Below are 13,518 nucleotides of genomic sequence, written 5' to 3'. Positions count from 1 at the left end.
GATATGGGAGCGTCACAGTGACATAACATATATCTATAGTAATAATACAGGGACATGACTGGGGATGTGAGGGGATCTGGGAGTGTCACAGTGACATCACTTATATCTATAGTAATTATACAGGGACATGACTGGGGAGGTGAGGGGATCTGGGAGCGTCACAGTAACATCACATATCTATAGTAGTAATACAGGGACTAGACTGGGGAGGTGAAGGGATCTGGAAGTGTCACAGTAACGTAATTTACATCTATAGTAATAATACAGGGACATGACTGGGGAGGTGAAGGGATCTGGGAGTTTCATAGTGCCATTATAGATCTATAGTAATAATACAGGGACATGACTGGGGAGGTGATGGGATCTGGGAGATTCACACTGACATCACTTATATCTATAGTAATAATACAGGGACATGACTGGGGAGGTGAGGGGATCTGGGAGATTCACAGTGACATCACTTATATATACTGTTTAGTAATAATACAGGGAGATGACTGGGGAGGTGAGTGGATCTGGGAGGCTCCACTTCTTATGATTCTGGACTCCAGGATGCACCTATTTAGACATATTCAGGATAATTAATAAAAGGTTTGTACATTTGGATGTAGCTGGTAATATGAGGTGTGACCTCCAGCCTCTGTGGATCCTTTACAGAAACAGTAGTATCACAGTGTTACCTCTCCTGCATCTCCACCACTCTCAGTGGGCGGCTGTTCTCAGTCCTCTGTTTTCCTCCAGCTCCCTCCACATCATCATCTTACTGTCTGCACTACTCTGTCCAAGGCACGTGATTCATCTGTGGGTGCCGACCATATACCGAGGACACTGAGTGCTGGGCCCACTGAGGATGGCGGGAGACGTGCTATATACACTCCACTATCCTGTATACAGGAAATGGTTCCATGTAAGATTGGAGTTGTCCTCATAGATTACACTGTTGTGTTTTTTGCAGGTATTCCCTAAAAAGTGTAACTTCAAATAGGCAAACTAATTAATTTACTTTCAACGTTGTCTCTATCAATACACAGGGTTACACAGTAGTGAAGAAGACATTCCTTGACCATCTGACAACCATTAGCTGTGCCTCCATCACGGTGCCTCCACCTCAGTCACAGATACATGAGAGGGACGATGACCAGAAGATCCTGGAACTCACCAACAAGATCATTCAGCAGCCATCTGGAGAGGTGACTACTGGGAATGGGGCATTATACAGTAACACCAGGGGATGTGTCTGGGTGATGACTGGAGAGGTGACTGCTGGGAATGGGCATTATACAGTAACACCAGGGGATGTGTCTGGGTGATGACTGGAGAGGTGACTGCTGGGAATGGGACATTATACAGTAACACCAGGGAACGTGTCTGGGTGATGACTGGAGAGGTGACTGCTGGGAATGGGGCATTATACAGTAACACCAGGGGACGTGTCTGGGTGATGACTGGAGAGGTGACTGCTGGGAATGGGGCATTATACAGTAACACCAGGGGACGTGTCTGGGTGATGACTGGAGAGGTGACTGCTGGGAATGGGACATTATACAGTAACACCAGGGGATGTGTCTGGGTGATGACTGGAGAGGTGACTGCTGGGAATGGGACATTATACAGTAACACCAGGGGATGTTTCTGGGTGATGACTGGAGAGGTGACTGCTGGGAATGGTGCATTATACAGTAACAGCAGGGGATGTGTCTGGGTGATGACTGGAGAGGTGACTGCTGGGAATGGGTCATTATACAGTAACACCAGGGGACGTGTCTGGGTGATGACTGGAGAGGTGACTGCTGGGAATGGGTCCTTATACAGTAACACCAGGGGACGTGTCTGGGTGATGACTGGAGAGGTGACTGCTGGGAATGGGGCATTATACAGTAACACCAGGAGATGTGTCTGGGTGATGACTGGAGAGGTGACTGCTGGGAATGGGGCATTATACAGTAACACCAGGAGATGTGTCTGGGTGATGACTGGAGAGGTGACTGCTGGGAATGGGGCATTATACAGTAACACCGGATGGACGTGTCCGGGTGATGACTGGAGAGGTGACTGCTGGGAATGGGACATTATACAGTAACGCCAGGGGATGTGTCTGAGTGATGACTGGAGAGGTGACTGCTGGGAATGGGGCATTATACAGTAACACCAGGGGACGTGTCTGGGTGATGACTGGAGAGGTGACTGCTGGGAATGGGTCATTATACAGTAACACCAGGGGACGTGTCTGGGTGATGACTGCAGAGGTGACTGCTGGGAATGGGTCATTATACAGTAACACCAGGGGACGTGTCTGGGTGATGACTGGAGAGGTGACTGCTGGGAATGGGACATTATACAGTAACACCAGGGGACGTGTCTGGGTGATGACTGGAGAGGTGACTGCTGGGAATGGTGCATTATACAGTAACTCCAGGGGACGTGTCTGGGTGATGACTGGAGAGGTGACTGCTGGGAATGGGGTATTATACAGTAACACCAGGGGACGTGTCTGGGTGATGACTGGAGAGGTGACTGCTCGGAATGGGACATTATACAGTAACTCCAGGGGACGTGTCTGAGTGATGACTGGAGAGGTGACTGCTGGGAATGGGGCATTATACAGTAACTCCAGGGGACGTGTCTGGGTGATGACTGGAGAGGTGACTGCTGGGAATGGGGCATTATACAGTAACACCAGGGGACGTGTCCGGGTGATGACTGGAGAGGTGACTGCTGGGAATGGGACATTATACAGTAACTCCAGGGGACGTGTCTGGGTTTTGACTGGAGAGGTGACTGCTGGGAATGGGGCATTATACAGTAACACCAGGGGACGTGTCTGGGTGATGACTGGAGAGGTGACTGCTGGGAATGGGACATTATACAGTAACACCAGGGGATGTGTCTGGGTGATGACAGGAGATGTGACTGCTGGGAATGGGACATTATACAGTAACACCAGGGGACGTGTCTGGATGATGACAGGAGATGTGACTGCTGGGAATGGGACATTATACAGTAACACCAGGGGACGTGTCTGGGTGATGACTGGAGAGGTGACTGCTGGGAATGGGACATTATACAGTAACACCAGGGGATGTGTCTGGGTGATGACAGGAGATGTGACTGCTGGGAATGGGACATTATACTGTAACACCAGGGGACGTGTCTGGGTGATGACTGGAGAGGTGACTGCTGGGAATGGGGCATTATACAGTAACACCAGGGGACGTGTCTGGGTGATGACTGGAGAGGTGACTGCTGGCAATGGGGCATTATACAGTAACACCAGGGGATGTGTCTGGGTGATGACTGGAGAGGTGACTGCTGGGAATGGGGCATTGTACATTAACACCAGGGGACGTGTCTGGGTGATGACTGGAGAGGTGACTTCTGGGAATGGGACATTATACAGTAACACCAGGGGACGTGTCTGGGTGATGACTGGAGAGGTGACTGCTGGGAATGGGACATTATACAGTAACACCAGGGGATGTGTCTGGGTGATGACTGTATCACTGTGTGTGTCAGGTTCCTATAAGGTGTCAGAATGTCACTGTCTATCTCTCCATGCAGGAGGGGGAGTATATAGAGGAACACAGGGGTCTGTACAAGGACGTGATGATGGAGAATCACCGGCCCCTCACATCACTGGGTAAGACGAGACTGTCATGCATTGTACAGGGGAGAGCAGGTATGGGGTCCCCTATATACACACATCATCTGATAATCACATATATACACTGTACTCAGTCACTGTGTGTCTCCTACAGATGGACCCAGTAACAGAGATACCCCAGAGAGATGTCCCCGTCCTCTGTATTCCCAGGATTGTACAGAGGAGAATCACAGGATCCCACAGAAGGATCAGGTAGGTGGGATTTAGGGTCTCGCCAATATACCAAAGTGACTTTTAACTGCTTCGTCTGTATTAAAACTGTGTATCATACACTGATATTATACTGTTTAATCTCAAGTAATGACATCAGACATTATTAGAAAGGTGTTTTTTTTGTGGGTTATTTAGGATGAATTTCTGACTGATAATAATGCAGAATATATAGTGGGAGAAGAAGAGACGTATTTTACTGATAATATGGCAAAACATACAGAAGAAGAAGAAGAAGAGTCGTATGTGACTGATATGAAAGAAGAATTTATAGAGGGAGAAGAAAAGACGTATTTTACTGATAACATGGCAAAACATACAGAAGAAGAAGGAGAAGAAGAAGAGACGTATGTGAGGGGGGATCAGCAGTGTAAGGAGGAGCAAATACCTACAGCCATCAGCACAGGTGAGTAATAAACACTTATTACAGAACAGTCACATGTTCTCCTTACTCAGTCACTGCAGCAGTTTCTTATTCTACACCCTCCTCTGTCAGTACAGACTAATGATGGAAATGTATCTGCCCAGTGGGAGATTCAGGAGCCATCAGCCCCTATTTCATTAACGTCCTAGAGGATGCTGGGGACTCCGTAAGGACCATGGGGATAGATGGGCTCCGCAGGAGACATGGGCCCTGGGCAGCAATATAAACCTCTTATTTGGCAAAAGAGAGCATATATACAGCTGGACACTGTATATATGCATGAGCCCCGCCAATTTTACTCTTTTAGCGGGACTGAAGCCCGCCGCCGAGGGGGCGGGGCTACTCCCTCAGCACTCACCAGTGCCATGTTTTTCTCCACAGCACCGCTGAGAGGAAGCACCCCGGACTCTCCCCTGCTTATACCATGGTAGAAGAGAGGGCTTTAAAGAAGAGGGAGGGGGGGGGGGCACATAATTCGGCACAGATAATAATAACAGCACTACTGGGTAAACATTAAATTGCTGTGTTTTTCCTGGGGTATTAGCGCTGGGTGTGTGCTGGCATACTCTCTCTCTCTCTGTCTCTCCAAAGGGCCTTGTGGGGGAACTGTCTTCAGATAAGAGAATTCCCTGAGTGTGTGGTGTGTCGGTACGTGTGTGTCGACATGTCTGAGGTAAAAGGCTCTTCTACGGAGGAGATGGAGCAAATGTGTGTGTGTGTGGTGTCTCCGTCGACAACGCCGACACCTGACTGGATATGTGGAGTTAAGTGCTGAAGAAAATTTATTGCACAAAAGATTAGAGAACAGACAGTGGGGTATATTTACTAAGGTCTCGATTTTGGCCGAGATGGTGTTTTTTCTTCCAAGTGTCATCTCAGGAATTTTTTTTTTCAAATAACTTTTTATTGAGTCATCATGAAAGTCACAAAAAGCAAATAAATCATAAGGTTATAATTCACAAACATTAAGATCAAGTAGTATACATCAACAATGTCTACATTAAGGGTATCAAGGTAACCAACTAATGTACACAATTACATGCGGTACAGTCGCACTGCATATAAGTAACTATTACTTATCCGCCGCACGACCAACGGAATCGTTTTTTTAGGCTGCGAAACCTTCAGCCGGAGCGTATTCTCAAAACGGGCCTATATGGGTACTACGCTATCCCCCGGGGCTGTGCTCACTACCTCTGACCTTTCTTAAGTCAGGGTCTTCAGTGCTTCGTTACTTACCTTAAACGGATTTCTGACTCTCGCGGACCTTTTGATCTGCTGTACTACTAATTGCTCCTTTTACCTTATACACTGTTAACGTGAGATGGCCTTCTCCCACGCCACCACGTGTTCACTTCACGGGTGTCCTTTGACGAGATCTCGATTTCCGGGGTTCACACAAAAACCTTTATTTGCATACACATGCTCTTTCTCTTCATATATACTTTGATTTTTCTGTACAGAAAATTTCTTTCATTCAGGTAACACAGGCTAATCCCAGAGGAGATGCAACGAGAGAAGGATCTTTTTTAAACTAAAATTTTGGAAACTGAACAAATCTGTGCTATTATCGCGTGGCTTCCGTATCGCCTACTAAAACAATGCTATCGTGTGATTTGTATCTAGTGGGCGTATCTGTACGCACATTGCGTAATTTACGCCACGTGTGTAGGCCTTTGCGTTGCGTACGCTGTCTCGCACTCGGTCAGAGACACGTGTACACAGGCCGGATACTCCCGCAGTAACACAAATAACACGCTTCTATAAACGCAAACGATATTTAACTATAATCGTTTACCAAGCACCACACAGTGTCTCCTGTATAACCTTTATAACTGGGTCAGGCTGCGTGCGTGTTTTACAATTACTCCCTTAAGTATTAATCTTACTTTTAACTAAATAGCAACAAATTTTCTCAGCACGTGATCAATGCCAATGGCAAACAGAAAGGTAGATATGTGAAAGTACACAAATGAAAATACAGGTGTGTTGCGTGTGCTATATGCACCAATACAGAAATTAAAACAGGTTTAAAAGACAATAGCTTAACGTTCTTAGCTTTCGGATTCGGATCCCACCAGCATCCCTACAAACCAAGCGGAGCAGACGCTTATCTAATCAGCACTACCATATCCCCGACCACCAAATGGTTAACAGGGGGATACTACCTTCCTGCCCTTTGCTGATGGATAAAGTCTGCCTGGTTCCGCTAGGCTGTGGATATGAGGAGGCCCGGACGATGCCCCCAATTGATAATGTCAATTATTACCTTAAAACATAAGCTATATACTATTTACGGACTAAGTACGCTATTGGCGCACTGAGTACCGTAAGGGTACGCACTTAGCGTAGCAGACGCTAGGCCGTGGGCGCGATGCACGAGCGACACGTATGCTCACAGAATCACGCTTAGTATCGAGCACGCTATAGGCGTCCCGAGCACCGTAATGCTACGCTATTGGCGTAGCGGACGCTGCGCCGTGAGTGAGACACGAGCGGCGCAGACGCTCACAGAATGTTACACAGAAAACCTTATTAACCACACACAGTAAGGGTAAGCTTATACTCTAAACCTTGGCAATGTAATACTACAATGATGTAACGCTTATTAACCTTGATAATATGTAAGCTGTTTGAGCGATTGAGACGCTAAGAAAACCCTTTACAGTAACTAGTGAAAACACAAGACCTGGTTTGGATTTAAAAACTTTGTGGATGATTCTTTAGAGTGAAAAGGGAAAACACTACAAAACTAACATCAAAATCTAAACAGAATAACAAGGAATAATATGAACAATAGCATACAATCGCAAACACGAGCAAACAGAATGAGAATAAATGGCAAACACAAAGGATAACAAAATGGCTACAGAGAACAATACATACGTGGGAATGATTCAAGAGCGCGTCCTGGATCCAGCCCTCATCATTCAATGAGAAAGCCTTTCAGAGAGAGTAAGTGACTGGCTCAGGCAATGGTGGTCCTTATATACACAGCATACAGTAACAATACAATGGTCCCTATAATCTCATTGTTCATTGGACACAGGAATGTGTCTCTGCATTATAACAAAAGGTCATAGGTGGGTTCGAGCAGGTGGGCTGTGTCTTTCTCCAACTGCTCAGGTGGGAGGTATCCTCAGGTTTCCCGCCGCATGGATAATGAACAGCAAATACAGTAAATGTCTATTAACTACTTTTGTACATAAGTATACGCAGGAGCGAGCAATCTCTTCCTAACCAACACCAAAATGTTACCATTAAAATACTCTACAGCTGGATACTAGACACCAACCTTTATCTGACCCTTCCTATCATGCAAAGAGGAATCTCTCTGTCCAAGAACCATTTACACTAAACATACTTGCTGACATTGTTTATGGGAATAATATCTATAAAACACACTATTTGTGTTAAATGTATTACGAACGAGTCGCACGCTAGACGCTTACAAACTCCGCCGTAAATACTCATCTCCATGCGCATGAGACGTTGGAGCGTCCCCTACGCAACCTGGGGGGATGCGTACGCACGGGAAAGTGGGTGCCCGAGCAGCGGTCATGTGCATTGGGGTTAGTACAAGGCATGTGAATCATGATATTTTTCGACTTTGACACTCAGCCAGCAGCAAAATCCTTAGGCCAGTATAATCTTAAAAAAGCGGGAAGACGGCGCTATTAAGGGGGCGGAGCTTCTCAGAGCGGACCCAGCAGCGTTCAGCGCCATTTTCCTGCCTGCAGCTGCCTGTGAAGAGTAGTCCGTCCAGAGCAACTCCAGTTATCTATATGGTAGAAGGGGGGGGGGGAGGCTGTGTATAGACTGTCACCTATTAAGGGGCACAGTCAGTGCTGTTTAAGGGTCTCCCTATACCTGGAAAGCGCTGTGTGTGGGTTGGCTCCAAACTCTGTCTCTTTGCCATTATTGGGAGGGGGGAAACTCTGTCTGCCCTTTAACCTGTGTGTATGTGGGGTTTGCAAGCAACCATGTCTAGAGACTGTCTCATATGCTGCATAGGATATATCTTCTCAGTATGATCCCATTCCATGTAATCAGGATTGCACTGTTGTAGCGCAGATCCCGTTTATGGAACCGGAGTGGTTTGCCTCTATTAAGGGGTTTATTTCTTAGATTTCGGAGAGGGTTGCATAGACTGAGAATGCAACTCAGGTATTGCAGTCTTCTATGGTAGTATGGTCCGGTTCTGTTCACTCGGGCCCCCCTGCGGTACACTATCAAAAACGTGCTCTTGCCCAAATTACGCAAGATGGCACGGATACCGATTCTGACACGGCAGACGGTGATGGGGATGTGTTGAGGGGAATGGCATCATTTGCTAAGGAGGTGCAGTTGATGATTGAGGCCATGCGGGATGTGTTGAATATTGCAGACACAATTCCTGTGTAGGTTGAGGAGGCTTACTTCACAGACATTAAGAAAGCCTCGCTAACCTTCCCTGCTTCTAAAGAATTAAATTATATATTTGAAAAATCCTGGGAAAACCCGGATAAAAAATTCCAGATCCCCATACAGGATTCTGCAAGGTTTCTGGTAGAATCCATGAAGGATCCGGGTTCCATGGCTGTGGGGATCTCCTCCATGTCCGTCTCAGCTCGCAGGGGTCTCTGGCCGCGCCAATGGTCTGCGGACGCGGAATCCTGGAAAAGTGTGGAGAACCTACCCAGGTCAGGCTCTTTTTGTGGAGGCGCTGGATGCGTGGATTGCCACAGCTACCGCGGGTAAGTGTCCTTTTCTTCTCTCAGCTGCACCGGCTATGAAGAAACTTTTTTCTCCCAACACGTCACGGTCCTTTCGGCCCGCTAGGACTAGAAAGAATAAGCCCTCTCACACCTTCTTTAGAGGTGGTCGTGCCAAATCCAAAAAACCTGCAACTGCAGGTTCCCAGGACCAGAAGTCTGCTTCTGGTGCCTCAAAGCCCTCAGCATAACGGTGGACCGCACAGCCTGGAGGTAGGTCAGGTGGGAGCGAGACTCCGGCATTTCAGCCACGTCTGGGTGTCGTCTGGCCTGGATCCCTGGGTACAGGATATTGTGTCCCAGGGGTACAGACTGGAGTTTCAAACTCTTTCACCTCACCGAATCTTCAATCAGGCTTGCCAGCTTTGCCGGCAGACAGAGCTTTTCTACTGGACGCTGTCCGAAAATTGGAACTGTTGGAGGTCATTGTTCCAGTTCCACCTCATCAGTTAAACAAGGGTTACTAAGCAAAACTTTTTAAGGTACAGAAGACGAATGGAGGAGGTAACCGGTTCGTTCAGGCCAATACTGAGCTCGTTAAACCCTTATCTCAAGGAGTTCAAATTCAAAATGGAGTCTCTGAGAGCGGTGATTTCCAAACTGGCGGAGGGGATGTTCCTGGTGTCCCTGGACATCAAGAATGCATACCTCCACATTCCGATGTGGTTGCCGCATCAGGCTTACCTCAGGTTTGCACTGTTAGCCGATCACTATTAATTTAAAGCACTGCCATTCGGTCTCTCCACGGCACCGAGGGTCTTCACCAAGGTGATGGTGGAGATAATGGTTCTCCTCCGCAAGCAGGGGGTGAACATAATTCCATATCTGGACGACCTGCTGATCAAGGCATCGTCCAGGGAGAAGTTGTTAAGGTCCATTGCTCTCACAACGCATCTGCTCAGGGAGCACGGTTGGATCCTGAACCTTCCAAAGTCTCATCTGGAGCCGACAAGGAGGCTGTCTTTTTCTGGGGATGATCCTCGACACGGACGTGCAGAGGGTGTTCCTACCAGTGGAGAAAGCGTTGGTGATACAAACAATGGTCTGTGATGTCTTGAAGCCTGCCCGGGTATCGGTTCATCAGTGCATCCACCTGCTGGGGAAGATGGTTGCCTCCTACGAGACTCTGCAGTACGGAAGGTTTCATGCTCAGTCCTTTCAACTGGATCTCCTGGACCAGTTGTCGGGATCCCACCTACACATGCACCAGAGGATACGTCTGTCACCAAAAGCAAGGATTTCACTCCTCTGGTGGCTGCAACTGCCTCACCTTCTGGAGGTTCGGGGTTCAGGACTGGATCCTTCTAACCATGGATGCAAGTCTCAGAGGTTGGGGAGCAGTCACTCAAGGGAAAACCTTCCAAGGAAGGTGGTCAAGTCAGGAATCCTTTCTTCCAATAAACTTCCTGGAGCTGAGAGCCATGTACAACAGCCTTCTTCAAGCAGCACACCTTCTGCAGGATCGGGCTGTTCATGCGCAGTCAGACAACGTGACCACAGTGGCCTACAAAAACTGACAAGGCAGAACGAAGAGCAGGGCTGCAATGTCAGAGGTGACAAGAATCCTCCTCTGGGCAGAAAGGCACACAGTGGCGCTGTCAGCAATCTTAATTCCAGGAGTGGACAACTGGGAAGCGGACTTCCTCAGCAGACACAATCTCCATCCAGGAGAGTGGGGCCTCCTCCCGGAGGTGTTCGAGGAGGTAACAGGTTGGTGGGGGGTTCCTCACATAGACATGATGGCCTCCTGCCTCAACAAGAAGCTGCAGAGGTACTTTTCCAGGTCGAGGGACCCACAAGCAGTGGCGGTGGACGCACTGGTAACACCGTGGGTGTTCCCGTCAGTGTATGTGTTCCCTCCACTTCCTCTCATTCCAAGAGTTCTGCAGATTGTAAAAAGAACAAAGGTTCTGGCACAATCCTCATTGCTTCGGACTGGCCAAGGAGGGCTTGGTACGCGGATCTGCTGGACTTACTGCTGGAAGATCCAAAGACTCTGCCTCTTCGGGAGGATCTCCTACTACAGGGGCTGTTCGCTTATCAATACTTACCACGGCTACGTTTGACAGCATGGCAGTTGAGTGCCAGATCTTAGCTCGGAACGGTATTCCGAGCGCAGTTATTCCTACTATGATACAGGCTAGGAAGGGAGTGACGTCTAAATATTACCATCGAATTTGGAAAAAGTATGTGTCTTTGTGTGAATCCAAGTGTCACGATCCGGGTATCTGGACGCCATTACCTGCCGTTCAGGTATCTTCTGAGACTGGCCCAGCGTTCCAAGTCCGGATCTCATCTGTGTCCACACTCTGTGCATCCCTCCTGTTGTTCTGAGACACTACTACAGCGACGCCATGTTTGAATCCAACATGGCGTCTCCCGTCCTCTGCGGCCTCCGCCGCCGTTCCTGTAATATTGCTGCAGGTTCTCAGAGTGGTTTATTATGCCTGCCGCGGTCTCCACGTGTCTCGGCATATAATTGCCATCTGGCGTCTCATGTCCTCCGCGGCTGGCGCCGCCATTATCACTATGTTTACACATTACATTTCTAACCAGTTTACCCTCCAGGTTCCAGCATGGGCGCAGCCATGTTGGATTTGATCACATGCTCCAATTCCTCCAATCCACCATCTCTGAATCTGCATAATTGCCTAGCTAATGCCTGCATAGCAGCAGGTATAAGTATCCTGTGTCTAGGCCAGATAGATGTCCGTGCTTTGAATGTCATACCTTGTTCCAGTCTCTCTTTCCTGTGGCTTGTTTCTCCAGGTTCCATTTCCTGCCTCCAGCATCCACAAAGAGACCCGCACCTGCTTTCCATCCTGCGGTGCAGCCTGACTTTACAGTCCTCTGTGGCTGTCCAGTTTCCAGCTATCTACTATCTGCTTCCAGCAGCCAGCTTTCAAACAGATTCCAGCTTCTACAAAACACCGGTGCTGATCCAGCGGATCATATCTACCAGCAGTATCCACTACCACCGGTAATCATCTATCAGCTATTCTGTTTCTACGCTCACTAGCATCTCACATCATCCACTCTGTAGTTCATCACCTGGCTGGTTCCATCCAGCACCCACTCCGTGACTTTAGTACCTGGCTGATTCTATTCAGCATCCACTCCGTGTTTTACCACCTGGCTGGTTCCATCCAGCTGATACAGCAGCTTACTCAAATTACCAGATTAACCTGTTACAACTACTGGCATGTTCCTCGGCTATCTCCACTACTACAACCAGGCCTGTGACAATGCTAAATTCCTTTGTCGTATAAACAACCCTTTATGAAGCTAAGAACACTGTACGCTGTTTACTTAAGAAGTACCGTAATGGTACGCTGTTGGCGTAACGATCGCTCGGCCGTAGGCGAGACGCTCAAGCGTCACGTTCGCTCGCGGCCCAGCGATCACAGGACACGTTATTGGTTATGTCTAGGGTAATGATTCGCTATGGCGTAGCTTACGCTCGAGACCACGAGGAGGTCACCAGCGATGCAGATGCTCACAACACTATACCTTTATGTTAAAACCTTATACCAATGAAATACACTGAATACCTTAATGTGAGTACAGGGTGTAAGTGCAACCTTGTGTAACCTGACTAACTACAAAGCTGCTTGAGCGTCACCGACGCTCAAGTGAACACTTAACACTATAGAAAATACACAGATACTGGTTTAGGTTCCAAAGCCTATTAACTGTATTATATCTAATATACTTGTAAAAGGGGATAACAGTACAAATGATACACTACAATATAACAAGGACTTCCTAACCACAGAACTAAACAATAAATACAAAAAGACAATACTACACTGACCTAAATGCAATACAGTACAATACTATAATACTATGAGAGATATAAGAGAAAAGAGGAGAGAGAGAGATAGAGAGAGAGAGAGAAATTGGCTCACAGAAAGACAATGATTACGGAGAGAAACTTACGCACAAAGGGTTTGATCGCCTGCGCCTCGATATCCAGCTCCCGGCTATCAGCAGATAACCGTTGATGAGAGAGAGTGAGCTGGATGTGGTCGGCCTGCCTATTTATGCCCCACACACAATGCAATCTCATAGTCCCTACAATCCCATTGTTCATTGGCCGAAGGAATTCGGCCCTGCATCATAACAAAAGGTCATAAGTTGATTCATATCAGTGGCCCTGGTTATGCAAAATAATGGGTGATGACTAACACATTCCTGTCTTCTGGAGAGCGATTGTTTGGCGAATACAAAACAGAATCCTGTCTGGGTTCTGTTCTATATTCATGATGTCCACTTTCAGTTGAGACAATGACATCTCAGCCCTCATTCTCCTGTATACAAATCCAGCCCCATTTGTAAACACAGGTGTTGGCCCTCCTTATTGAGTCTCAAAAACTCAGTGTAATTAAAGGCTATTGTACTCCGTCTGCGGGAAAGATACTGATTTGGAGTACAATTGATCTTCAATTACTATTCCTGTGTTTACCTTA

The 13,518-nt window shown here is 47.5% G+C and overlaps 1 protein-coding gene across 1 annotated transcript in view; it reads left to right on the top strand.

The window, feature by feature from the left end:
• LOC135057137 (zinc finger protein 16-like) overlaps positions 1-13,518 on the top strand; it is a 96,427-nt gene that overhangs the window by 52,662 nt on the left and 30,247 nt on the right. Inside the window, exons 6-9 of the mRNA XM_063963033.1 lie at positions 1,032-1,190; positions 3,559-3,637; positions 3,756-3,853; positions 4,010-4,277. Coding sequence (XP_063819103.1) covers positions 1,032-1,190; positions 3,559-3,637; positions 3,756-3,853; positions 4,010-4,277 — 604 coding nt within the window. The remainder of the gene's footprint in view (positions 1-1,031; positions 1,191-3,558; positions 3,638-3,755; positions 3,854-4,009; positions 4,278-13,518) is intronic.

The sequence above is a fragment of the Pseudophryne corroboree genome, chromosome 3 (genome assembly GCF_028390025.1).
Source record: "Pseudophryne corroboree isolate aPseCor3 chromosome 3, aPseCor3.hap2, whole genome shotgun sequence".
NCBI lineage: Eukaryota > Metazoa > Chordata > Amphibia > Anura > Myobatrachidae > Pseudophryne > Pseudophryne corroboree.
Note: the sequence above shows the minus strand (reverse complement) of the source record. Positions and strands in the feature narration are given on the sequence as shown.